Below are 27,031 nucleotides of genomic sequence, written 5' to 3'. Positions count from 1 at the left end.
TAATTTATGAAATAGTTTGTCCCCTAGGCCTTTGCCTTCCTTCCGCACTCGAAAACGCATCGGCCCAGCAGCTTGAAAGGCAAGTCGGCAAGTGTGAAAACCGGTATGGACACAAGTGAATCTAATTCGATTCCCAAGAGTTGGGCCCCCAGTTCCTTCCACGTTCCTTCCTTTCCGGGGTGGGGGAAGGGTCGGCCATGTGGCACTTTTGGGATTCGGTCGAGAAGATTGATCATCACCTCCAGCGTGCAGGCCTGATGGCCGGTGCGATGTAAATGAAGGCCAGTACCGTTTGCCGACATCTTGTGGTTCGGTGAGAGGTTTTCCCCAACCGGTCGCCTCCCCCCTCGTTTCCAGGATGCGCTCACCGAACCGGGACCAGAAACCGGGACGAGTCCTTAACCAGGACAATCACATTGTGCTGCATTGCGGATTTTAAAATCCTCTGCCTCGCCGGACTGCGACCCCCCGTTCCCGTTGGGCCGATCGCAGCCCGGGTTTATCGATGTAATAGTAGTGGCGGGTTGGAATACGTGTTTCCGGTCGAAAATGGTGAACGTTTTTCGTCGTGTGTCTAGGATGAGCCATGCCAGTTCCACGTTTCACTTTCCCCACCCTGCCACCGCCGGGCGGGCAGGACCTTGTGGCACGCAAACGTGACAAAACCCAAACGCCGCTCTTCCACCGGTGTGTGACAAATGCCCCCCCGTCTACATTTGCAACAACTGATACGGACAGAATATGGCGAACGCGACTGCCATCGTCGTAACCTTGAAAGAGTGGTCGAGTCCTTGCGCGCGCCAGCTGCAGCAAACCCTCCGAATTGCTGACGCTCCGACGAAATACATCATCAGCAGGCCGCCCGAAAAGGCCGCGCTCATCGGTGGCCAAAACTTTAGGTGACATTGCGACATTCCGATCGGGCGCGAACACACCGGGCACGGAACTCACCGGAATCGACGAAACCGAAATCCTGGGTGCCATTTCTCCAACCTGCCTCGAACGATATCGGCGCTTGTGCGTCAGCGCAGCGTGTGCCATTTCCCCTTTCGAACAGTTGGCCACCCATTTTTCCCCTGCCCCGGTGGCTTTGGCTGCTGGCAATGCGCTCTCTGCCCTCGGCCGGAAAACGCGGCTTTTCTACGGAACACCCACCGAACAGGACAATACCACGGACATTGCGGACCGACCGGAATCGTTGGGCCAGGTCATGGAAATCCGTCCACCGTCCACATCCACGTTTCCCTTACTCGCCCTTACTCGCTTTTGAATTCAATCTATGTATTTTTTCCCACGTTTTTCTTTCGCTTTCCACCAACTTGTACTCACATGGCGTACGCATCTATTTGGACGATTTATGCAAAACAAAGCATCCCCTATGCATGCGAGCGCGCGGGACTTGCGAGCGGAAGGAAACAGTGGATACAATATTTGTGTACCGTGCGTGCGTGCGTGAGTACTGTCGATACTTTCCCGCCTCAAGCATGCCGTCCATGCGTCCTGTTGCGGTTAGAGATTGATATTTTTATTTGAACAAACGGGAAAGATAAAATATCCCATACCCAAACCACGTCCCCGTGGTCACCTCTTGGGAGCGGAAAACCCCGACGTCGATAAATCGGAATTTTTTATCGACCCTTCGCGCGTGGTTTGCAAAACTTTCCGAGCGTTGGGTTTTTGGCCGCAAGCCGGAAAATCGAATACAAAACGTAGGCAATGAAAGTGATGGCAAAAAAGCATCATGACCCCAAAATGCCGATTACGAATGGTAAAGAAAAAAAAATTGCTAGTGCCGATAGAAGATAAATAAAGCGGGGATTATTTGGCATTACTTCAACAGGACAGTGATGGAAGCGGTGGCTGAAGCACGTTACACGATGAGTGTTAGGAAACGGTTTTTCGTACTTTTTTTATGTTGCGTTTTTACATCGCTCTACATCAGAGTCATGCATACTAGTAGGTGTAAATTTGCTTCTAATCGTTATATTTCCAACCAGATGTAGGCTTTTCAAAGTATTTAAAGCAAATTGAGAAGTTGTTAACAACCACCCCAAAAGCCAATAAATTCAGTTTGACTCCCCTGGTTATTCATGGAATTACCATGATAAAATTTGCTTTCAAGTCAAAAAATAACCCACGGCTTACATTTGCACACTCCCCCATGGCGTTTGTGTACTTCATTTCATCTATTTAGCAGAAAACCTACACATTCGCTCTGTAAAGATGCCCAAACGAGCGTGGAAGCGTCTTTCCATTGACTAAATCCTTTCCAGCAATCAGCTGCTCTGCTGGGGCGAGCAACGGATTCCCGAGGCCATTAATCAATGCTTACCGATGGTTCCGACTGGCTACCCACGCCTCGCTCGACGCTCGATGGAGCATAACCACAAGCCTTCAACAGGGCTGTGGAATAATATGCACTAATTGAATGTTGAACGATCCATCCATCCGGCACCGTCAGTTTATTCTGTGGAACATGATCACATCCAACACCATGCGTGGAGGATGGTGAGATAGAACAAGCATGAATCCATTATTTTGACAGAGATTTGCGTTAATGCATTTCCTATGATATTTGGTAGGTGTTGCAAATGTATCGATTGTTGTCATGTAGTTACCAAGCAAGTAATATTCGAAACAAGTCTTACGAATTTGTGTCAAATAAAGTCCTTTGAGTTAGAGTTTTAACTAGTTTAAATCAAATTAGTATAACTAAAACTATAAAAACTATATCAAAACGATGAAAAAGTGTTACTTTGAAATAAGCGATGTATCTTAACAATATGTTATCTCTCAACTTCATGTCTAGGACTAGATAGTCGATACTAATTTTTTATTTATTTTTTATTTTTATCAAAACCTAAATCTGCGGGACATTATGTAGTGTACAAAGCTTATTTTTTCAAAAAGACTTTTCATTTGAGAGGTCTATTAATCAGATCAGGTGAGAAACTAAAAAATTATAAACAACATGGTCATGCCAACGGTTTGTTCAAATTCTAACCAAGGTGCTTCCATGCAGCTTGTACAACTAACCTTGGTTTCAGCCTACGCAGCTGTCTAGAGTTGTGTAATTCAGATTCAGGTTTATGAATCGGAGTGAATCTTTCAACAAAATTAATGTATCTGTGTAATGTATGTCGCTGAACGAAAGATTCATTAATCTTAAGGGATTCATGAATGTTAATGAATCTTTAGGAAATAATGAATCTCTAGGGATTCATGAATCTTCAGGGATTCATTAATATTCAGGGACTCATGAATCTCTAGGAATTCCCTAAGAATACATGAGTCTTTAAAGATTTATGAATCCCTAGAGATTCATGAATGATTCTTAATTAATCTTCCGTAAAAGATTCACGTGAATGAATCTCGTCGAAAGATTCATAGGACCCAACACTACTGCTGTCAGTTTCGTTATCATCCCCGCTCTTTCCACCCCCCTCTTTTACTTCCATCTAGCGTAAACATTGCAAAACCCTATTCATTAAACATTTGCTTGTCAACCGACCACGAAGCAGGGAAATCTACCGCGCAGTTCCACCGTGAAAAGGTGAAAAACGTTTCCCAGCAAGTTCAGCCCACGGTCAAATTGATCACGATGGAAGTCAAGAGAGAGCAGGAAAACATTTACCTATTCGTACCAAACATTATCGGTAAGTATGGTGATTTAAGCTGTTCGCATTCCAAGTGAGGGTGGAACTATAAGCATAACATTTTTTCGCGTGTTTGTTTACTTAATCCTCCTGTAGGTTACGCACGGATCGTGCTGGCTATCGTTTCTTTCTACTATATGCCCACGGACTACGTGATCGCAAGTTGGTGCTACATTATCAGCGTGCTCCTTGATGCCCTCGATGGACATGCGGCGCGGCATTTTAATCAGTGTAAGTGTTGCGGAACTGCCAATGCGGAAAAGCACTTGGCTCCCCGGAAGCGGAATAAAAATCGATACAATTTGGGATTAAGTTGCGTGGCAATCATCGTTGCGGTTGCATAACAGTGGTGAATCGATGAACCTCATTATCTGGATTATACTGACCGGATATCTTATCCGCACAAACACGATGATACAAGTGTCGATGATAAGAGTGATAGCTAATAGGGTTTTTTTTTTCTTTTTTCACCTAACAGCGACAAAGTTTGGCGCCATGCTCGATCAGCTAACGGACCGATGCGGAACATGCGGCCTCCTGGTGACGCTGAGCTACTTCTACCCGAAGTACATGTTTTGGTTCCAGCTTTCGATGGCGATCGATGTGGCCTGCCACTGGTTCTACCTGCACACGTAAGCAAATCCCTGCGGCGATTCGCTGTGGGATTAGACGGTTGCATAAAATCGATTTTCAAACCCACCTGTTCTCTTCCAGCACCGTCCTGCAGGGAAAAACGTCCCACAAGTTCATCGACATGTCCGGCAATCCAATTATGCGCGTCTACTACACCAACCGCACCGTGCTTGGCTTCATGTGTCTGTTCAACGAGCTGTTCTACGCCGCGCTGTACCTGCTGCACTTCACCCCGGGTCCGCTGCTGCTCGGCTTCTCTTCGTTCAAGCTGCTGGCAATCGTGTCCTTCCCGGTGGCGGTCGTGAAAACGGGCATCTCGGTTATCCACGGATTTGTGGCGAGCTGCAATATCGGTGTGATCGATGTCGCCGAGAGGGCTGCCCAACGGGAGCGCGAGTCGAACAAGAAACCGCAATAAGGCGTGCACTGCACCCAGGTTGGAAATGGAAAAAACGGAAACAGCACACACTTCCCGGTTCAAGTAGGATCGCGTACTAATTAAACTGCTGTTACATTTAACGAACATTTAATTGCCAGAAAAGAACATGGATCAAAGCATCTCTCTCCCCATGGCAACCGTAGCCATAGTGGTACACTAGAGCGGGCAGTGTTTAAAAGGGGGAAAAAACGTTCAAATCGTGTCGTTAACCTACTTCTACTATTCACTGCTATCCATTAACCATGCCAAAGGACGAAAATGGGACAATTTTATGTGTTTAACCTGTGTATTTAAGTGGCGTAGACAAAAAGTAGCTGAACTTTATAAACCCTTTGCTGATAAAAAAGGATTCACCGCACCTGAATTGCAACACGTCGTTGCTAGAACGATAACGAGTGGAGAAGAGGAGTCAAGAAAGGACAAAACACAATTGCACGGCACATTCCAGGTGACACCTGTGTGAGACATATTGAATTGACTTCCTCCCCCTCTCTTCCCATAGAAAGTATCATATTTTCGAACTAAAGGAAAACCCTATCCCTAATGGCGGTAGCTTGTGGTTGCTTTCAAATGAAGAGTAAAAACAAACCTATATTTATTATTGTAGGGCACACTGCTCGTCGTATCGATGGTATTTTGCGTAGAATAGATGTTGTAGAATCGAGACTTACTCATGGATATTGTAATGCCGTCGACTCAAGTACAGATATTTTGCAAAAAACATAAATCATCATCTAGCGGAAATAGAGAGAGTTGGAGTAGTAGTCCTTAATGTTTCGATGTGATTGAAACCCCCCGTGTCTAAGAATAATAATAAATAACCTCTCTCCAATCAATGACCGCCCGCGTTCGCGTTGCGTTTTCTTTCAAATCGCCATAATGCCACCTGGTTTTTTAGTTATCTTGTACAAGACAAAATGAAGCATGGTGCGTTTATTACTGCGAGTGTGGTTATCGAATACAATGCACCGCATTTAAACTGTTAAGGGTAAGTAGTGTGTGTGGTTTAGAGCATATTTAAATGAACAATGTTAAATGAAATACGATACGCAAGACACATCAAACGACGCTCGAATTAAGCGGGAGGGTAGCGTAGGGAAAGGGGCGCGCTTTGCTCGCCCGGTCTCTCACGAGTAAGGCGTTTAACCCTTAAGACTACTCATGCCGGCACGCATGATTTCGTCCACAAGCAGGATGTTGACCGCGATGATGGTGGAGGAGTTGAGAATCTGTTTCTTGACGATGTAGTTGTCGAAGATGCCCATATCGACCGGCTTCATCGGTTCTCCGGTGGACAGGTCCAGTCCGATCGGTTCCTCATTCAACAGACCCTCCTCCTGCAGGCGCACGATGGTGTCCTGTGCATCGTAACCGCTGTTCACAGCCAACACCTTCGGGACGACGAGCATTGCGTCCGCGTACGCCTGAATCGCGAGCCGGGTCTTGCCCTTCACGCCCTTGGCGTACTCGCGCAGCTTGTTGTGCACACGCACCTCGAACGCACCAGCCCCCGGGACCAGCTTCTTGTCCTCCACCGCATTGTTAATCGAGCGCAGTCCATCTCGGATCGCGTCCTTAATCTGCGCCAGCGAGTGTCGGTTCGGGCCCTTCATGAGAATCGTCACCGAGAGCGGGTTCTTGCACTCCTCCACAAACGTGTACTTGTTTTCACCGAGCACGTGCTCGTAAACCAGTCCCGCATAGCCGAGACACGACTCGTCCATGTTGTCGAAGGAGTTCATAGCGATACCACCGCAGGCAAGGGCCAAACGCTCCATGTTACGACGCTTCGCCCGTCGAAGCCCCATAATGCCTTCCTTGGCCAGCATGTCCAGCGACATCGGGTCGATGCCCTTCTGGTTGATGACCACGAACGTTTTGTTCGAACCTTCGGGGCACACCTTGCGCTTCAGCTCGATCACCTTCTTGACGCGATCCTCGATGAACTCGCGCTCGGCCAGCACAAACTTTTCGCGTTCCTCCGCCGTCTTGTAGAAGAAGCCCGAGTTCACTTCGGACTTTTCGTACTCCATCGACACGTTGCACGTCAGAATGAACGCGTTTTCGACGCGTTTCGGCATGTCCGGGTGGCGAGCGCCATGATCCATCACGATACCCTTCACCAGCTGCGTGTCCGTTGCGGACTTGTGCTGCATCTCCATCAGCTCCACCATGTGCAGATCGACCGGTTTACCTTCCGTGCGGATGGCCAGAACGGCATCAACACAAACGTCCGTCAGCAGATCGGCCAGGTCCGGATGAACCTTCGTTCGCAGTGACGTGCGTGCAATGTTGAGCAAATTCTCCCGGTTCACTTCGATCGGGTGCGCAATCTGTTCCAGGATCTCCAGTGCCTGCTGGCGAGCCTGATCGAAACCGTCGGCAACGATGCGCGGATGCAGACCGTCGGCGATGTACAGATCTGCCTGCTTCAGCAGCTCACCAATGATCAGCACGATCGAAGTGGTTCCGTCTCCGGTAACATCATCCTGGGCGGTGCTGGCCCGAGCGATCAGCGAAGCCGTCGGGTGCGTGATTTGCATCTCGTGCAGCAAAACATTGCCGTCCTTGGTGATTTTGATGTCGCCGGCACCGGAGACCAACCTACGCAGAAAGTGAGGTTAGAAAGGGTCAGGTGAGTCATGTATAAATTTTCATTCTATACCACTCGCCATCTGGCTCAATCGAAGGCAAAAGGATCGTTTACGTGACCCTTTTTCAGAAGAAACAACCACAAGAGGCTCTTTCATTGATGGAATTCATTCAATGCGGTTTCTTGCGAGCAGTTGTGCATTCCCAATTTACATCTCGATCTACTCACATTTTCATCGTTCCCTTCGGTCCGAGGTTCGTTTTCATCACATCATGAATGCCTTTCGCAGCGGTTATGTTGACCGCCAGCGCTTGGGCAGCACGGGCAAACTCAGCCTTCGGATTCAACAAACTAATGGATGCCATTTCTGTAATTTACAATTATTTTTCGACGAAAACCTTCTCGAACCACCCGACCGATGAAAAAAGAACACCGCTTTTGGAAAGTGGAAATGGTGAACTGAATATTTTGACAGTTTTGACATTTGGCGACAAAGAAGTTTCTTGTAGTTTACATTTTATTGTAGTTTTTATTAGTTAATTTTTAGAAATCAAATGCTTGAATGGTATTTGAAGTAAAATAAAGTTTTTACAACAATTTTATCGTTAAACTTGCAAGTTAAGCCCATGTTTAGATCAGGTTTAGGTCATGTTTGTAAATAACTCAATTATAATATACTTCCGAATAGATAACCCGGTCTCTCCGTGGTGAAGTATTCAACTCGCGGTTTGTTTACTTTGCCTAAATTTTCTCCGACAAAAACCACGCGTGTTTTCATTTCGTTTGTAAATAAAGCATATTAGTGGTACATTTTCTCAGAAAATTAGCAAAATGACCAGCAAAAAGGTAAAAGTAGAGGCCGAAGAGGACGATGAACGTCGTATGGACACCAAGAGCGGCAGTGAAGAATCGAGTGATGACGAAAACGATGAAGTTTACGAGGGTGACGAAGTAAGTCGAATCCGCGTGGTGCATGGTACGAAACATTTTGAACAATCGGTACTCTTTGCAGGGAATTACCGTTGACTTCGAGGGCCGAAATCCCATTGATCCGGATCTGGATGGCATAAAGCAATTGCTTGGCCAACTGTTTGTGAAAGCGCACATCGATCTGGCCGAGATGGCGGGAGTTATCATTGGTATGCATGCTGCGAGGTCTTGGTCGGAGATCGGAAGAAGAAGAATGTAATTTAAATCGGTTTCAGGTCAAAACTACGTGGGAAGTGTCCTAAAGCAAACCTACAACGATGGTGATGAAGACGACGAGGACGATGATACGGATATGGAAGATCCCAGCCAGGTGGTGTTTGGTGTGACGTCCGTAATCAATTTATCCAACAAGCAGGACTTGACTTGCGTCCGCCAGCTGAAGAAAATGCTGTTCGAAAAGGCAGAAAAGTATGCAACCGAACTGGTAATTCAACAGTTCCGCGAGGCCCTGGAAGGCGGATCGAAAACGACGGGTTTGCTGTTGAACGAACGATTTATCAACATTCCGGCCGCCGTTTGCGTACCGATGTGCGAAAATCTACTCAACGAAATGGAGCGCGCCCGCTCGAAAGGTATGCCCTACACTTTCGACTACTACCTGATGTTCGTGAAATACTATCAGCAAGCGGCCGCCGGGGACAAATCGGCCGAGGTGATCTACAGCAACGACGAAGAGGAATACTTCATCAAGGACTCTTGTGCAAGCTTCGATTACTCCGTACAGAAGGAAACGACGACCGCTCTGGCTGGTCAGTGGCAGAAGAAGGACGATGAACTGCAACCATTCCGCAAGGTGCTTCTAATCGAGGCGAGCAAACTACCCGGCATCGTGTCGACCATAAAGAATCTGGTCGCATCGGTCACCGCCAAGTAAGGCAGCAGTGTATGCATTTTTCATTTCATCTTTTCTCCGCGTGCAAACTATTTTAGTGAGTGTGTCTAATCTGTGCTGTAAAACGAAATAAACGAAAGTTCCTCTCGATTTGAATGTTTTCGCAGAAATCACATTTTTTCCTTTTTTCCTAGTCTGCTTGACAGATGTCGAAAGAAAAAAGCAAGCAAAGCAAGCCTGTTTATTGTTTTGGTTATTTGACACCGCGAGTTCGCCAGTCAGCAGATTTTGCTTGTTCGTTTCGTACGCTCGAGTGTATCCAGTTTTCGTTTGTAAATTGTGAAGAAAGTGCAAAATCAGCCGAAAAGATACCGCATCTACCATCTCGCACGGTTCTAGGTAAGGTATGTTTCAAGATTAAATCTTTATGGAGAGTTTATTGACCGCAAAAGATGTAATTTATCCTCGATGGATAAACGTAACCTCACTTAAAATGACGTCGGCAGATGCAATTCTTGTTAACCCTTCAATGCAAAGTAAAACAAAATATTTGAATGTAGTACAGTTGAACATTTTAAATCAATTAATTTTCATATTTTACAATGATGATGCACAATGCGTTGAGTAGAACCGTTTTTACTTTATTTACGAAATTAAAAACTAAAACATGAAAAGGTCATACGATTTTTTGCATCGCCAACTTGCTGCTTCAAAATGGAGTACGTCGCGGAAGGAATGAGTAAGTGCCCTTATGAATTACGTTTCAGGGCATTTAGTTTAACTTTGCCCTCGCTTAACAAAAGAAATCTTGACTCACACCTGATCGTGTTTGCCGATGCTCGAGGTTCTATCAGCTGTTCGTGTCATTTTAGGTGCACGATGGTGGTGACGACGTGTTCTTGAAACCATTACGTGTTGCGTCGAATAAAATATACCAATGAAATAACCCTAGATCATGCAACCGATGGTAAAAGGATCCAGGCGGCGAGAATGAACAAGTGGGTCATTTACCACGAACAAATCTTTATAAGAAGCATGAAGGGGCGTTTGCAATTGTTTACTTTGTGATAGCAACTGGATCGGGACACTTGCGCGGCCATCGCTATCAATCTTCTAACGCTGCCATTCATTCTTCATTATCTCTTCCGGACAGCTGGACGGCCGGGACTCCAGTTTGTAGATTACAAGAAATACAGTGGAGTGTTGACGCCCGTTGAATACTGACGGTGCGATTGTGGTGCCCAGCTTGGTGTCAGCGGAGGTCTCCAACAACATCGAAGCGGAGAGTGGTGTAACTATGAGCGTTGAAAGGTAAGTTGTTTTAATGTTTAATGTTTATTGTAATATTCAACTTATCTGCCAGTAGACTTAACAACTTACTTGTGGGTTATGAATGAAGAGATTCTACGAGCCTGGCTCTGAAGGAGGATAATGGGATATATTAGTCAAACAGATGGCTATGAGTATTGAAAAGACGCACAGTAGAGGATCGTTAAAGCCGAACTTACGTCCGGCGTGTAAGGATGGCTAGAGTTTGACGAGATAAGCAATTTTTACTGCTAAACCATCCTCTCAAGTGCCGAAACATGCGTAAAGTATCTCGCTGTTGCTAAGCCACTTCAAGAACGCGTCGGCTATCTGGCCAAATTAATCGCGAAATAATGTGCTTGCTTTAAACCCTCCGATCCGCTGCTCGGAGCACTCCCCCATCCGTTTGATGCAGCCAGCGAGCACCGGAGACCACGCGGCAGCTCCGCAATTTCGTAAATTCTCCGTTAACCGAAATGTACTCGGTAACGGTGCTCGGAGTACCGGCCGCTACTCGCGCGGAGTGCGTACAGAAGTTGAGGTAGATTAAGGGAGGACGTTCAATTTCGCCGAAAAGATGATCCCAGGCCGGTCGTTACCCTGCCTGCCAAACATTATTCGCCAGGGGAAAGTAAAGCCGGACAGCTGGATCGTTTCGCTAGCTCTCCCCCCGCTCGTGGGGGTCTCACAGCTGGTATGGTCGGTCAACGACCCACCACCATCGTGGGGCGGACTTTTGGCCATCATGTTGGATATTATTCGGTGTAGCTGATAAACCATCTGATGAGTGATGATTGATTGCGATTACGGGATATAGAATGATTGATAGTTGCGAGAATTTAATGTGGTACGTTCGTATGGGGGATGTTTGTTATTTTCTCCCGTTAGGGTCTTGGTATCACGTGGGTCGTTTTTGCTATGTAATACAAATTATATAACATCGCACAAAAACGGTATTTTGTATGCTACTCTAATGATTATTTCCTAAACTATCAAAATAATGGTTATATGTACATTTGATCGTCAATACATGATTGCAGAATCCACTCTCAAATTACTGTTACACCATGCCATGAGCTTAGATAGCAATAGCATTGAAAGCGAGTGAAGGGAGCGCGAAAGTGAGATGCAGACAATTTCTACGCGTTAGGTTCCCCTACAGCGTCGGAATTTCCCCTTAAACGCTTTGCTGTCGCTAAGGATACTATGGATGCAGGATGGAAGGGAAACATTTTGTTTTTGGTAATCGATGGTTACATTGATTATCGATGGTTACTTTGCTGGAAAATAAAACAAAGCAAAGCGGAAATCTGTTGCACAGTTTCATTCAATGTTTGTAATAGGAAGGAAATGAAACGTTTTCGTGATTTTGGGGACAATTTCGAATCGGACATTGCATTTACTCTTCGGAAAGGTTGTGCTTCACGTGATGAAAATGCCCTACGCAGAATAAAATCAACAATAAAACTACATCCATAAGGTTTGGCCCTGTAGCCGGGACCTGTAAATTGGCCGTATTACCGGGCCATGTAAACGGGCCATGTTACCGGGCCCTGTAAACGGGTCCTGTCAACGGGCTCTGTAACCGGGATCTGCAAATTGGACGTGTTACCGGGCCATGTAACCGGGCCATTTAAACGGGCCGTGTTACCGGGCCCTTTAACCGGGCCATATAAACGGGCCGTGTTACCGGGCCCTGTAACCGGGCCGTGTTACCGGGCCCTTTAAACGGGCGCTGTAATCGAGTCCTGTAATTGGGTCCTGTAACCGGGACCTGTCAACGGGCACTGTAACCGGGCCATGTAAATTGACTGTGTTACCGGGCCCTGTAACCGGGACCTGTCAACGGGCAATGCAAACGGGCCCTGTAAATTGTTCGTGTTGCCGGGCCCTGTAAACGGGCACTGTAACCTGGCCCTGTAAACGGACCCTGTAACTGGGCCGTGTAACCGGGCCGTTTTACCTAGTCGCCCTCTTAAATTACAGTTAGACGTGACGTTGGCATTAGATAGCAATACCGTGGAAAGCGAGTGAAGGGAGGGTGAAAGTGAGATGCAAACAATTTCTACGCGTAGAAATTTCCCCTAAGCGTAGGAATTTCCCCTAAGCGTAGGAATTTCCCCTAAGCGTCGGAATTTCCCCCTAACGCTGTGCTGTCGCTAAGGATACTACGGATGCAGGATGGAGGGGAAACATTTTTTTTGGTAATCGATGGTTACATTGATTATCGATGGTTACTTTGCTGGAAAATAAAACAAAGCAAAGCGGAAATCTGCTACACAGTTTCATTCAAAGTTTGTAATAGGAAGGAAATGAAACGTTTTCATGATTTTGGGGATTATTTCGAATCGAACATTGCATTTACTCTTCGGAAAGGTTGTGCTTCACGTGATGAAAATGACCAACGTAGAATAAACAATAATACTACATCCATAAGCTTTGGCCTTGAAGCCGGGACCTGTAAATTGGCCGTATTACCGGGCCATGTAAACGGGCCGTGTTACCGCCGTTTGCCGGGCCCTGTAAACGGGCCGTGTTACCGGGCCCTATAAACGGGCCGTGTTACCAGGCTGTGGTAATTTGGTCCTGTAAACGGGTTCTGTAACCGGGACCTGTAAATTGTTCGTGTTACCGGGCCCTGTAACCGGGATCAGTCAACGGGCCCTGGAACCGGGACCTGTAAACGGGCCGTGTTACCGGGCCCTGCAAACGGGCCGTGTTACCGGGCCCTGTAACCGGGCCGTTTTACCGGGCCCTGTAACCGGGTCCAGTCAACGGGCCCCGTAAACGGGCCCTGTCACCGGGACCTGTCAACGGGCCCTGTAACTGGGACCTGTAAACGGGCACTGTAACCTGGCCCTGTAAACGGGCCCTGTAACTGGGCCGTGTAACCGGGCCGTTTTACCTAGTCGCCCTCTTAAATTACAGTTAGACGTGACGTTGGCATTAGATAGCAATACCGTGGAAAGCGAGTGAAGGGAGGGTGAAAGTGAGATGCAAACAATTTCTACGCGTAGAAATTTCCCCTAAGCGTAGGAATTTCCCCTAAGCGTAGGAATTTCCCCTAAGCGTCGGAATTTCCCCCTAACGCTGTGCTGTCGCTAAGGATACTACGGATGCAGGATGGAGGGGAAACATTTTTTTTGGTAATCGATGGTTACATTGATTATCGATGGTTACTTTGCTGGAAAATAAAACAAAGCAAAGCGGAAATCTGCTACACAGTTTCATTCAAAGTTTGTAATAGGAAGGAAATGAAACGTTTTCATGATTTTGGGGATTATTTCGAATCGAACATTGCATTTACTCTTCGGAAAGGTTGTGCTTCACGTGATGAAAATGACCAACGTAGAATAAACAATAATACTACATCCATAAGCTTTGGCCTTGAAGCCGGGACCTGTAAATTGGCCGTATTACCGGGCCATGTAAACGGGCCGTGTTACCGCCGTTTGCCGGGCCCTGTAAACGGGCCGTGTTACCGGGCCCTATAAACGGGCCGTGTTACCAGGCTGTGGTAATTTGGTCCTGTAAACGGGTTCTGTAACCGGGACCTGTAAATTGTTCGTGTTACCGGGCCCTGTAACCGGGATCAGTCAACGGGCCCTGGAACCGGGACCTGTAAACGGGCCGTGTTACCGGGCCCTGCAAACGGGCCGTGTTACCGGGCCCTGTAACCGGGCCGTTTTACCGGGCCCTGTAACCGGGTCCAGTCAACGGGCCCCGTAAACGGGCCCTGTCACCGGGACCTGTCAACGGGCCCTGTAACTGGGACCTGTAAACGGGCACTGTAACCTGGCCCTGTAAACGGGCCCTGTAACTGGGCCGTGTAACCGGGCCGTTTTACCTAGTCGCCCTCTTAAATTACAGTTAGACGTGACGTTGGCATTAGATAGCAATAGCGTGGAAGGCGAACGAAGGGAGGGTGAAAGTGAGATGCAAACAATTTCTACGCGTAGAAATTTCCCCTACAGCGTCGAAATTTCCCCTAAGCGTCGGAATTTCCCCTAAGCGTCGGAATTTCCCCTTAACGCTGTGCTGTCGCTAAGGATACTACGGATGCAGGATGGAGGGGAAACATTTTTTTTTGGTAATCGATGGTTACATTGATAATCGATGGTTACTTGGCTGGAAAATAAAACAAAGCAAAGCGGAAATCTGCTTCACAGTTTCATTTAAAGTTTGTAATAGGAAGGAAATGAAACGTTTTCATGATTTTGGGGATTATTTCGAATCGAACATTGCATTTACTCTTCGGAAAGGTTGTGCTTCACGTGATGAAAATGACCGACGTAGAATAAAATCAACAATAAAACTACATCCATAAGCTTTGGCCCTGAAGCCGGGACCTGTAAATTGGCTGTATTACCGGGCCATGTAAACGGGCCGTGTTACCGCCGTTTGCCGGGCCCTGTAAACGGGCCGTGTTACCGGGCCCTATAAACGGGCCGTGTTACCAGGCCGTGGTAATTTGGTCCTGTAAACGGGCTCTGTAACCGGGACCTGTAAATTGTTCGTGTTACCGGGCCCTGTAACCGGGATCAGTCAACGGGCCCTGGAACCGGGACCTGTAAACGGGCCGTGTTACCGGGCCCTGCAAACGGGCCGTGTTACCGGGCCCTGTAACCGGGCCGTTTTACCGGGCCCTGTAACCGGGTCCAGTCAACGGGCCCCGTAAACGGGCCCTGTCACCGGGACCTGTCAACGGGCCCTGTAACTGGGACCTGTAAACGGGCACTGTAACCTGGCCCTGTAAACGGGCCCTGTAACTGGGCCGTGTAACCGGGCCGTTTTACCTAGTCGCCCTCTTAAATTACAGTTAGACGTGACGTTGGCATTAGATAGCAATAGCGTGAAAGGCGAGCGTAGGGAGGGCGAAAGTGAGATGCAGACAATTTCTACGCGTAGAAATTTCCCCTACCGCGTAGGAATTTCCCCTAAGCGTAGGAATTTCCCCTAAGCGTCGGAATTTCCCCTTAACGCTGTGCTGTCGCTAAGGATACTACGGATGCAGGATGGAGGGGAAACATTTTTTTTTGGTAATCGATGGTTACATTGATAATCGATGGTTACTTGGCTGGAAAATAAAACAAAGCAAAGCGGAAATCTGCTTCACAGTTTCATTTAAAGTTTGTAATAGGAAGGAAATGAAATGTTTTCGTGATTTTGGGTACAATTTCGAATCGAACATTGCATTTACTCTTCGGAAAGGTTGTGCTTCACGTGATGAAAATGACCGACGTAGAATAAAATCAACAATAAAACTACATCCATAAGCTTTGGCCCTGCAGCCGGGACCTGTAAATTGGCTGTATTACCGGGCCATGTAAACGGGCCGTGTTACCGCCGTTTGCCGGGCCCTGTAAACGGGCCGTGTTACCGGGCTCTGTAACCGGGACCAGTCAACGGGCTGTGTTACTGGGCCCTGTAAACAGGCCGTGCTACCGGGCTCTGTAAACGGGCTGTGTTACTGGGCCCTGTAAAAGGGCCGTGTTACCGGGCCCTGTGACCGGGTCCAGTCAACGGGTCCTGTAAACGTGCACTGTAACCTGGCCCTGTAAACGGGCCGTGTTACCGGGACCTGTCAACGGGCCCTGGAACCGGGATCTGTAACTGGGCCGTGTAACCGGGCCGTTTTACCTAGTCGCCCTCTTAAATTACAGTTAGAGGTGACGTTGGCATTAGATAGCAATACCGTGGAAAGCGAGTGAAGGGAGGGTGAAAGTGAGATGCAGACAATTTCTACGCGTAGAAATTTCCCCTACCGCGTAGGAATTTCCCCTAAGCGTAGGAATTTCCCCTAAGCGTAGGAATTTCCCCTAAGCGTCGGAATTTCCCCTTAACGCTGTGCTGTCGCTAAGGATACTACGGATGCAGGATGGAGGGGAAACATTTTTTTTTGGTAATCGATGGTTACATTGATAATCGATGGTTACTTGGCTGGAAAATAAAACAAAGCAAAGCGGAAATCTGCTTCACAGTTTCATTCAAAGTTTGTAATAGGAAGGAAATGAAACGTTTTCATGATTTTGGGGATTATTTCGAATCGAACATTGCATTTACTCTTCGGAAAGGTTGTGCTTCACGTGATGAAAATGACCGACGTAGAATAAAATCAACAATAAAACTACATCCATAAGCTTTGGCCCTGAAGCCGGGACCTGTAAATTGGCTGTATTACCGGGCCATGTAAACGGGCCGTGTTACCGCCGTTTGCCGGGCCCTGTAAACGGGCCGTGTTACCGGGCCCTATAAACGGGCCGTGTTACCAGGCCGTGGTAATTTGGTCCTGTAAACGGGCTCTGTAACCGGGACCTGTAAATTGTTCGTGTTACCGGGCCCTGTAACCGGGATCAGTCAACGGGCCCTGGAACCGGGACCTGTAAACGGGCCGTGTTACCGGGCCCTGCAAACGGGCCGTGTTACCGGGCCCTGTAACCGGGCCGTTTTACCGGACCCTGTAACCGGGTCCAGTCAACGGGCCCCGTAAACGGGCCCTGTCACCGGGACCTGTCAACGGGCCCTGTAACTGGGACCTGTAAACGGGCACTGTAACCTGGCCCTGTAAACGGGCCCTGTAACTGGGCCGTGTAACCGGGCCGTTTTACCTAGTCCACTCTAAAATTGCGCTTAAAGGTGACGTTGGCATTAGATAGCAATAGCAAGAAGTGAGCGAGCGATGGGAGGGCGAAAGTGAGATGCACTGTGCTGACGCGTCAGGTTCCCCTTTACAGCGTCGGAATTTCCCCTTAACCGCTATGCTGTTGCTAAGGGAAACCAAATACCGTATGCGTGATGATGTTTGCACCACCGTGTACCCCATTTACCGTATGCGTAATAATGTTTGCACCATCGTACAAAAATAGTTTCCGTTTTCTCTGGGCATACAAAAGGAAATGAAACGTTTTCGTGATTTTGGGGACAATTTCGAATCGAACATTGCATTTATGTTGGGAAAGGTGGCAACGAGATAAAAATAACCAACGCAGAATAAAATTAATAATAAAACTACTTCCATAAGGTTGGGCCCTGTTACCGGGCCGTGTAACGGGGTCCTGTTAACGGGCCGTATACCGGGCCCAGAAAACGGGCCGTGTTACCGGGCCCTGAAAACGGGCCGTATTACCGGGCCCTGAAAACGGGCCGTGTTACCGGGCCGTGTTACCAGGCCATGTAACGGTGTTCTGTAAATTGGCCGGGTTACCTGGCTCTGTAAACGGGTCCTGTAAACGGGTCCTGTAAATGGGCAATGTAACCGGGCCATGTAAACGGGCCGTGTTACCGGGCCCTGCAAACGGGCCGTGTTACCGGGCCCTGTAACCGGGCCGTTTTACCGGGCCCTGTAAACGAGCCCTGGTACCGGGCCCTATAAACGTGCACTGTAACCTGGCCCTGTAAACGGGCCGTGTTACCGGGCCCTGTAACCGGGACCAGTCAACGGGCCGTGTTACCGGACCGTGTTACCGGGCCCTGTAAACAGGCCGTGCTACCGGGCTCTGTAAACGGGCTGTGTTACTGGACCCTGTAAAAGGGCCGTCTTACCGCCGTTTACCGGGCCCTGTAAATTGGCCGTGTTACAGGGCTCTGTAAACGGGTTCTGCAAGTGGGCCGTGTAACCGGGCCGTTTTACCTAGTAGCGAGAAATGAGCGAGCGATGGGAGGGCGAAAATGAGATGCACTGTGCTGACGCGTTAGGTTCCCCTTTACAGCGTCGGAATTTCCCCTTAACCGCTATGCTGTTGCTAAGGGAAACCAAATACCGTATGCGTGATAATGTTTGCACCACCGTGTACACCATGTACCCTATGCGTGATGATGTTTGCACCATCTTACTGAAATAGTTTCCGTTTTCTCTGGGCATACAAAAGGAAATGAAACGTTTTCGTGATTTTGGGGACAATTTCGAATCGAACATTACTTTTACTCTTGGGAAAGGTGGCAACGAGATGAAAATAACCAACGCAGAATAAATTTAAAAAAATTAATAATAAAACTACATCCATAAGGGTTGGCCCTGTAGCCGGGACCTGTAAATTGGCCGTATTATCGGGCCATGTAAACGGGCCGCGTTACCGGGCCCTGTAAACGGGACCTGCAAATTGGTCGTGTTATCGGGCCCTGTAACCGGGATCAGTCACTGGGCCCTGTAACCGGGACCTGTAAACTGGCCGTGTTACCGCCGTTTACCGGGCCCTGTAAACGGGCCGTGTTACCGGGCCCTGTGACCGGGTCCAGTCAACGGGTCCGATAAACGGGTCCTGTAAACGGGCCCTGTAAACGTGCACTGTAACCTGGCCCTGTAAACGGGCCGTGTTACCGGGCCCTGTAAACGGGCCGTGTTACTAGGACCTGCCAACGGGCCCTGGAACTGGGACCTGTAACTGGGCCGTGTAACCGGGCCGTTTTACCTAGTTTTGATTAAAATACGCATAGTTCGTATATTTACTCAATTGAGTCTTCGCACTTATCTTTTCTGTCGATATTTATCACCAGCATATAAAACAATTTTCATTCAAGTTTTTTTTTTCAATAAAAGCGACCAAATCGTCTATGTAAGCTTACTTATTCATACCTTCATTAAAGACCCAAAAAGAATTCGAACTACGACATACCCTTCTTATCAAAGTATTTGTTTACAAATCGAGTACGAGCATTGGCGCGTATTAACATTTTGTTTATTGCTGGTAAATATAGACTTAGCACCTTTGTTTATTTATTTTACCAGACAACGAACTCGCTTTCTTTACACATACGTCGTTCGTTTTACGATTCTGGATTTGAAACAAGAAGATCATTATTCACCAAGCATCAGGCGCATTACATTCGATTGTTTTTTGTTTTTGGTTTTATTTGTCGTTTATTACAACCAAATCAACCAGGATCCACTTCACGGCCCAAACATGTTGTGACCCACTTTCGTGACGTGAATTTCGTCTGTCCGGCAGAACTTTCTCAAAACCGCCAGATAGAAGATGGGACCAAAAAATTATATGGTTTCTCCTTTTGGGGTCAGTCTGGAAGGTTTGCGGTGAGTGGGGGGCACATCTTAAATTTAGGTTAATTGGCTTGCACCAGGGAGTTTGCTGCGTGTATACCTTTTTTTAACGAACGTCGAACGTGTCTCTGGAAGAACCCCGGTTATGTGTCGTTTGGCACATCTTATTTGCGTTTGTCGGGGTTCATTGAAATTCACTGCATGGAGATGGTAATCCAATGCATTGAGTTTAAAAATCCTCATTCAAGCGGGTAATTCTTTGTTTTTGGTTGTGAAATATTGGGTAATTTAAATTGTTAAGCTAGTTCATGCAAGGTTTATATTATTTGAATTCTGTACAGCAATCTGGAAATCGATCGCTAGGTTGAAAGATCACCTCCATACAATCGTCACTCGGAACGTATTGCTGAGAAAAACTTACATCTAAGATTAGCGTACGTATCGTCGAGATTACGATGGACAAAACGTTCCACCACGCGAAGTGGAGGAACGCAAACGCGGTAAAATCATCAAATTTACCGTTAAACATCGCGGCCACCACTTCGTCTGGCCTTTGGGCAGCGGCAGTCGTTCTATCCACCACTGCGCCGTTCCCTTCGCTCTTTCTCGTTTCCGCTCACCCCGTTCGTGTACTCCGTGTATCTCGCGGCCACCTCGAACCGCTATTCTGAGTTGGGCCCCCTTCAACCCTCCCCCACTACCTACTCTGTCCCTTCTTCTTTACAGCAAATGTACGCTCATGACGCGTCTGGTATAAGTTTTATTTTTTATTTTTATTGGTGGTGGAGAAACGCATCCAAAGAACCACGACGAACGTCACGAGACACGCGGCACGCGGTGGGGAAGCAACCCGCGAAGAGGAAGCACGATGGGGGGAGGGGGAGACTTAGCAGAAGATATTCCTAACCTAGTTTTTCTGTTTCTCTCGTTCGCTTTGACCGATTCGGGCGTCGATCGACGGCGTCGGGGGATTGGTAGGAGGAGAGCAGTGGGAATCCATGGTGAAGTTGAAAGGGACGCACGGTGGTATGTGTTTTTTTTTCCCTCCACCTTCTTGGTTCATTTTTATGGCGAAACGGTCGCGGATCTTAGGAATGATCGGCGAGAGGAGAACAACAAGTGGTGGAATGGAGGCAGAGAGATAGCGCGAGGCGCGTTGGAAGGATCGGGCAGAAGATACGGAAGCGAATCGTCGATTTAAGGCTATTTAAGTGCCGGAGCGGAGAACCCTGCGAGCGGAAGAACAGATGGGGAGGTGAAGGGAGGGTTTCTTTATATTCGAGTCGGAGTTCCACCGTTTGGGAAGCGGTGGCCCGGTCTTCAACTACCAACTTAATCTGTGGCCCCACAGCACTGGCTCAGGTGTCTTCGTTGTCGGTGGGTTTCTTAATGCGCGAACCTTCTCGGTGCGAGGGACACAACCCGCGGTACGTACACACATACACACACACACACGCACACGAACGATCAGATGGAAGATGCGCGCAATGCAATGCGCGGTTTGCCGCCGCTCGAAAGGCCAGAAGGTAGCGAAGAAATGAAACACTTGAGAGTGGAAGATCTCTTTACACAATGATCTCCCCCCCCAGTCGTGGGTGAAGATGGGGGTAGAAAGTCACTCGGAGGGCGGGCAGGATCGACGGCGGGTTTGTTCTGGTGTAGTTCCCCTGAGTGTCATCCTCCGAGACCGGCCGCACTCTTTTGCTGACGTTGAACATTGTACCGTTGCACCGTCGAAGGTTTTCTTCTTTCGCTCGGGCTCCTTGAACTTCGGTCACTTCGGTTCCCGTTGACCTAGATTCTCGAACCTGCGGCACGACTCGTTCCTTCCCTGCGGGTGAACGTAAGCACCGGGTGAGGGTGTTTTTGTACACTCTGTCTGTACGGTGTAAAAGAATCCCTCCGGGTTGTAGGACGAGACAACGGTTGCAGAATGGACAATCCCAACTGAGGTTAAAATATTCTAGTTCTTCATGAAGTGAGGGATTGTGGTATTATTTGAGTTGACTTAGCAGAAAATTTTTGTTTTGACTATAAATGAAATGATTATTTTGCATAATTACTATTGTCGTTTTGATAACGTAAGCAGTTGAATTGTGTTGAACAAATAAACAAGTATACTTGGGTAGAAAATAGAGAAACAAGAGAGAACTTTAGAGAGAACAAGAGTTTTATTTTTGTGAGAATGGATAATCCGTGGATCCCAAATTCACAGCTTTCCAGTAGAAACAAGTTTGCATTACAGATTTCAACTCGTTAAAAATAAGTTATTTTATTAGCAACTTTAAATAACGAAAACAAGTTCATTTTGTCTCGATGTTCCTTCATAATTGTATTATCTAACAAAAGTCCCGATTACCCAAATAATTGACAGAAATTTGTTTTGATAATTCTTGATTTATATAATGTTTATAAGATGTATATAATTCTAACAAGTAGTTTAGTCCCCCGTGGTTAGTTGAAAACCCCCGTTATTATTATTTTACTGAAGAAGTTCCGTAGCATGCAAATACATTTCTGCCATGACTCATTTGTTTCTTCGGTTCCTCCTTCTTTATGGACGTAGCCATCTTCCCTGCCGGGTGAAGCTGTTGAGTAGGGTCGAGCGAAGCGTGCTCGATTCCGAGGGTTACGATGCGATCTGCGTTCTCGATGGAAGCGCTTCGGAGCTGAACGAGGTGTCACCCGCACTGAGTCAACTGTTTACCCAGCAGAAGTCTTTCGATAAGGCGTTCGAGTCGGAACTGAGCTGTTTTCGTTGTATAGAGCTCAACAGGCGCGTCGTGTACAGCCCTGTGGGCCATCTGACCGATTACGACGATGTGCGCCGATATGCGGAGGCTGCCCAGGCTGCCGTTGGCCGTGCGATAAAAGCTGGCTCCAAGACGCCCCTGCTGGTGCTGCCGAAATCGAGTGAGCGCTTTGTGGATGCTCCGCTGGTGGCTTTGCTTGGGGCGCTCCATCAGCTGTACCAACCGCTGGAGGTCCGCGCCACCGCCGGGAAGGGCCATGGTGTGCAGAGTCTCGGAGTGTATCTGCCGAACGTTGCTAGTGCAGATGCGTGGCTACAATCGGCCCTCATGCTCGAGGCCGGACGGTTTGTAGCGCGCGACATCGGCGATGGAGATCCGGAACGGATGGCACCGCCCCGTGTCGCCGAATACGTGCAGAAGGCGTTCAGTTCGGGCACGATTAAGGTGAAAATCGTCGACGATCCGGCTGTGTTCGAGCGCGAGTACCCACTCTTCCAGGCGGTCAATCGGGCGGCCGGTACGGTCAAGCGTCACGCCGGGCGGATCATCTTCCTCGAGTACAAACCGCCAAATCCGGCCCGCAAGACGGTGATGCTGGTGGGCAAGGGTGTCACCTACGACACTGGCGGTGCCGACATCAAGGCCGGGGGTATTATGGCGGGCATGAGCCGCGACAAGTGCGGGGCAGCCGCGGTGGCGGGCTTCATGAAGGTGGTGGAACTGCGGAAACCGTCTGACGTGCACGTGGTCGGCGTCATGTGCATGGTGCGCAACTCGGTTGGGGAGGAGTGTTACGTGTCCGATGAGATTATAACGTCGCGGGCTAAGCAGCGCATCCGGGTCGGTAACACCGACGCCGAGGGTCGCATGGCGATGGCGGACGCACTGTGCGAGATGAAGGAGCGCGTGCTGTACGAGAAACTGCCCGAGCCGCATCTGTACACCATTGCGACGCTGACGGGTCATGCCGTGCTGGCCGTGGGTAATAGTGCGATCGTTATGGACAATGGTCCGGCACGGACGGCCGACCATGGGCTCACGCTGCAGCGCGAGGGTGAGAACATTGGCGATCCGTTCGAAATTTCCATCCTCCGCAAGGAAGACTTTGACTTCCACAAGGGAAAAGGCATTGGCGAGGATATCCTGCAGGCGAACAATCTCCCATCGAGCCGCACGCCTCGGGGTCATCAGGTAAATTTCTAACCTCAATATAGGAGAATTGGGACTATTATTAACGGTGTCCTTTTAACACAAATCTTAGGGACCGGCGGCATTCTTGATCCTGGCCTCCGGGTTGGACCAGTGCGGGCGAGAAAACGCCACTCCGATCAAGTATTCACATCTGGACATCGCCGGCAGTGCTGGAGATGTTCCACATACGCCAACTGGTTCGCCCATCTTGGCGCTCGTCCGCACTCACCTTCAGTGAGGACGAATCCTTTGCCGTCCCGTGTGTTGCAGTATTTGGCAGGAGTTTCCCTACTCAAAGAGGAGGAGCATAAGATACATCACGTTTACGGCCAGTTGTCCCCCAGTGTTGTAACCCAGTTGATGATGGGTGTGATCTGGAATGAAATAAATGAATCTATCATGGTGTTGGTTTTTACAAAACAAGCTTTGATGTCTGCTCTTTCCATGTTATCACACGCTTAGAATCTCACAAACCGTAGTTCAACCGGGAAGTTCAATCGCAAATCTAGCAAGACATGTTTTATTTCCACTCGCGAGCGTGCAACGACCTCTTGAACTTTTCTTTCCAACGGTTCTAAAGTGGCTCCCCGCCCCAGCCCCAATCAGCAAATCTCGTTGCTACGCCAACCGGTAATCGACCCGCGGAGAGTCTCCGCCGAGCGTTTCCCACCATCGACGCCGCTAGATGACAATTTCCGCATTCAGCAGAATTCTTGTTCTGTACCATTTCCGTTCAGCGTCCGTTCTTCGCCCGAGAGTGTTCTTCTTCGGTAACCTATCTTGGCGCTCCAATCTAACGGTTTCCTCTGATGGAGACTCTGAGGAAAGGTTACACACGCGAGCCATGACGACTGCGGTTGTGCTGCTGCCTCCCACCGGAAAGGGAAAAGCAACGGAACGAGCGTGCTGCGAGCCAAACAAAGGGTAATCTGCGCCTCCTTCTGCTGCTGCATGACTCGTGGATGGTCGGACCCCGTACCATTTCTCCCAAGGGGTGCGTCTAGCGTCGTGGGAGTAATGTCGTGGTCGTTCCTGTACCATGTGAAAGATGTGGTCGGATCAGTGACACCCGTACGGTTGGTGGGTAGCTGACCTGTAGCAGGACGGTGTTATGCATCTGCCCCCTTCCGCGTTGTTGCCGTAAGAGAGGCCCGAAGTGGGAAGCACAACAAAAAAGAGAGTATGAAATGGTATAATGAAATAGAGTACAATATCATCATGCTGTGCGCGGGGCTCAGAGCAGCATCGGGCAACATCAGTCGGTCTGATTCCGTTAGGAGACACCAAAATCGCGGAGCGGAAATCATCTGCTGTCTCACTCGCACCCTCTCGCGCCCGGTACCCGTTGTGGCCAGTATGGCTGCTGCCGTTGCTGCTGGTATTGCGGTGAAAGTGGTGCAACATCGCTGCAAGGTTCATTGAACGCGGAAATTGAACCTCGCGAATGGAAAGCAGAAATAAAACATTTCAACAAACACCCCTCGGATAGTTTGGGGGCTCGTGAGGGGTGGCGGTATGGACGACGTCGACGACGGTCGGTAAGGTACAGTTGGAATGGAGCTGGAGGAAGTGCTTTAGTTGTGAGATGTTTTATGTTGTACTTTTCTTTTCAGTGCTTTCTTCAGTGCCGGAAAGTTATATTTCTGCCTCCCATCTGTGTGGGGTTCCACGGGAAAGGAACAACAAAGAGCTTTAGGGCAACAGACCCAAAACTGTCCCACCGGCGTACGATATCCATCCGGGAGTGATGGTCATCCCGCGGGTTTCAGGATTTCTCTCCGGTCGCCGTAAAGTACATTGACATTTACATTGCAACTGAGTGTCCCGTATGGGAAGCGTCGGCGTAGGCGTCCCTCGTTCCGGGTTTAGCTTTCTAATGCGCTCGTTAGTGGTGTGCCCCTCCTCCACAACTCTCACCGATTGTCACCGGTTGACCCCAGTCGAACGAAAGAGTTCAACAGCACAAGCCACGAACCGCGAGCTCCGTTGATGCTGGCGAGCGTGAACCTTCTTCCGTCCCTGCCGTCAAAGACCCTGTCGACTATTGCCCTGGGATTTCGCGTGCATTTCCGCATTGCATTGCGCAGGGTCGGCCGATCGGTCGGGCGTGGTCCACGACCATCGGTCCCACCGCAAGAACGAAAGAGTATAGGAAACGCGGGTGGGAATAACGTTACTTTTGCACGGTTCTGTCGTGTACCCTTCCGCTTGGGAGAGGAACAGGCAACTGGGAGGAGCAGGCAAGAAACTGGTTCCGAACCGTGGGAGCGTCAGTTGTGTTCGTCCGCTTTATGTAGGCCAGCCAATGCCCTTCGCTGGGCCGGAAAAAGAAGCGAACTATCCTTAAGAAGCTCGGTTCATATGTGGAGGAGGGCGATCTTCGTTGCTCGATCGATCTCTGGCTAGGATCTGTTCGGAATCATCGCGGTCGTTGTCGTGATTCCGGTTCCATCGTCCATAGACACCCTTCGCATCCTGCTTTCGCTAATGATTTATCCCCACTCCCCCCCCCCCCCCACCACCCGCATACTTCCACGCTGGGAAAGTGCATCGGGTGAGGAGGTGTGGTGGTGCAAAAGTGCGACGAACTCGTCCAAAACAAAGAACGTACCGGGGTACGTTCTAATGGTAGGGCCGGATGATGTATGATAGCGACTCCCACCCAGAGCCCGTGAGGCGGAAGAAGGCGTTGGGAGGGACTAGAATTATGTAACATTCCCCTACCCCCCTCTCAAGATCCGATGCGCCTTGGACATCGTGCCGACGAAGGGGGGGAACGAGCTCCATAAAAGGTTCGATGTCGATGTTCCCGGAGAGGGCATTCTAACGGGCGAACGGGCCTGATGGGAATGCACGGATGAAAGATGCAAACATCTTCTCTCTTCTGCTGCTCCCGCCAGGGAACGGGGAAGCGACGGTGCGACGAGATTGTGTTCGCCTTCGCCTCCGTCGTCGTGATCGACGATCACACCGAACCGGACTGATCATACCTCAGCAGAAGTGTGTGTGTGTGTGTGTGTGTGTTTGTGTTAGGGCTAGCGATCCGTAGATGGGTATAATTTTAATTAAAGAGCGAATGCAGAGAACAAAAACTCGCCCCGTGACGGTTGGGGAGGGAAGTAAAGCAAAGGGCCACAGGTTCCCCGCACAGCACGATCGACCGATTCGAACCCGAACAGCGGTCTTCCCGCGTTTGGCGACGACTCTCTACCGAGGCGACGACCGGTCGATGTGTCGCTTGGTAGAACCAGCGACCCTTTCCGGACGGCCCCCGGGAGGCTCGATGGCTTCTTGAGGCCCCGGCTCTACCTTCTGCCTTCGAACTGGAAGAGAGTTTGAAATATTGTATGCGGAAGCTGTTGCGTCGATGTTGTTGCTGCTGCTGCCGAAGCCAGGTACTGAAGCTCGCCGATACCGGTCCAACCCTTTGCGGTCACAGAACTCTGTGCCTCCGTCGGCGGGGATGGAGAGAGGGTGCGAGACGGGAACTACGTGGCTGTTTTAATATCAATAAATTTATGGCAAAACGAGATGATTATAGACATTGTTGCTTTATGGCGTTGGTCGGCGATCGCTGCGTCCTGAAGGAAGTCTGCGCGAGGCTGAGAGAGGGAGCTTGGTGGACGCTGGGAAATTGTCCA

At 49.0% G+C, this 27,031-nt stretch overlaps 4 protein-coding genes across 5 annotated transcripts; 3 read left to right on the top strand and 1 right to left on the bottom strand.

Moving 5' to 3' along the window:
- The first annotated feature begins 3,557 nt into the window (after positions 1 to 3,557).
- LOC131286860 (CDP-diacylglycerol--inositol 3-phosphatidyltransferase) lies at positions 3,558 to 5,547 on the top strand. Of its 2 annotated transcripts, none has more exons than XM_058315864.1 (4): positions 3,558 to 3,656; positions 3,753 to 3,887; positions 4,135 to 4,288; positions 4,371 to 5,547. In XM_058315864.1, the coding sequence occupies exons 1-4, from the start codon at positions 3,602 to 3,604 to the stop codon at positions 4,705 to 4,707; spliced, it is 681 nt and encodes a 226-aa protein (XP_058171847.1). In that variant the 5' UTR covers positions 3,558 to 3,601; the 3' UTR covers positions 4,708 to 5,547. The 2 variants fall into 2 exon arrangements, with proteins under 2 accessions (XP_058171847.1, XP_058171848.1); XM_058315865.1 differs by having other exon boundaries at positions 4,384 to 4,717.
- Positions 5,548 to 5,624: 77 nt separating this feature from the next.
- Positions 5,625 to 7,748, bottom strand: LOC131289993 (T-complex protein 1 subunit zeta). Its single transcript, XM_058319369.1, has 2 exons — positions 7,550 to 7,748; positions 5,625 to 7,332 (listed from the first exon to the last, which is right to left on the bottom strand). Exons 1-2 carry the CDS (start codon positions 7,684 to 7,686, stop codon positions 5,871 to 5,873), a joined length of 1,599 nt encoding a protein of 532 aa, XP_058175352.1. The 5' UTR covers positions 7,687 to 7,748; the 3' UTR covers positions 5,625 to 5,870.
- A 356-nt stretch (positions 7,749 to 8,104) lies between these two features.
- Positions 8,105 to 9,302, top strand: LOC131287382 (protein BCCIP homolog). The gene is made up of 3 exons (XM_058316426.1): positions 8,105 to 8,272; positions 8,334 to 8,460; positions 8,527 to 9,302. Exons 1-3 carry the CDS (start codon positions 8,153 to 8,155, stop codon positions 9,183 to 9,185), a joined length of 906 nt encoding a protein of 301 aa, XP_058172409.1. The 5' UTR covers positions 8,105 to 8,152; the 3' UTR covers positions 9,186 to 9,302.
- Positions 9,303 to 10,927: 1,625 nt separating this feature from the next.
- Positions 10,928 to 23,765, top strand: LOC131284933 (putative aminopeptidase W07G4.4). Its single transcript, XM_058313792.1, has 3 exons — positions 10,928 to 10,992; positions 22,013 to 23,390; positions 23,461 to 23,765. The coding sequence occupies exons 1-3, from the start codon at positions 10,928 to 10,930 to the stop codon at positions 23,626 to 23,628; spliced, it is 1,611 nt and encodes a 536-aa protein (XP_058169775.1). The 3' UTR covers positions 23,629 to 23,765.
- The last annotated feature ends 3,266 nt before the right edge of the window (positions 23,766 to 27,031 follow it).

The sequence above is a fragment of the Anopheles ziemanni genome, chromosome 3, assembly GCF_943734765.1.
Source record: "Anopheles ziemanni chromosome 3, idAnoZiCoDA_A2_x.2, whole genome shotgun sequence".
Lineage (NCBI taxonomy): Eukaryota > Metazoa > Arthropoda > Insecta > Diptera > Culicidae > Anopheles > Anopheles ziemanni.
The sequence above is the reverse complement of the archived record's forward strand: the minus strand, read 5'-3'. Positions and strand labels throughout refer to the sequence as shown.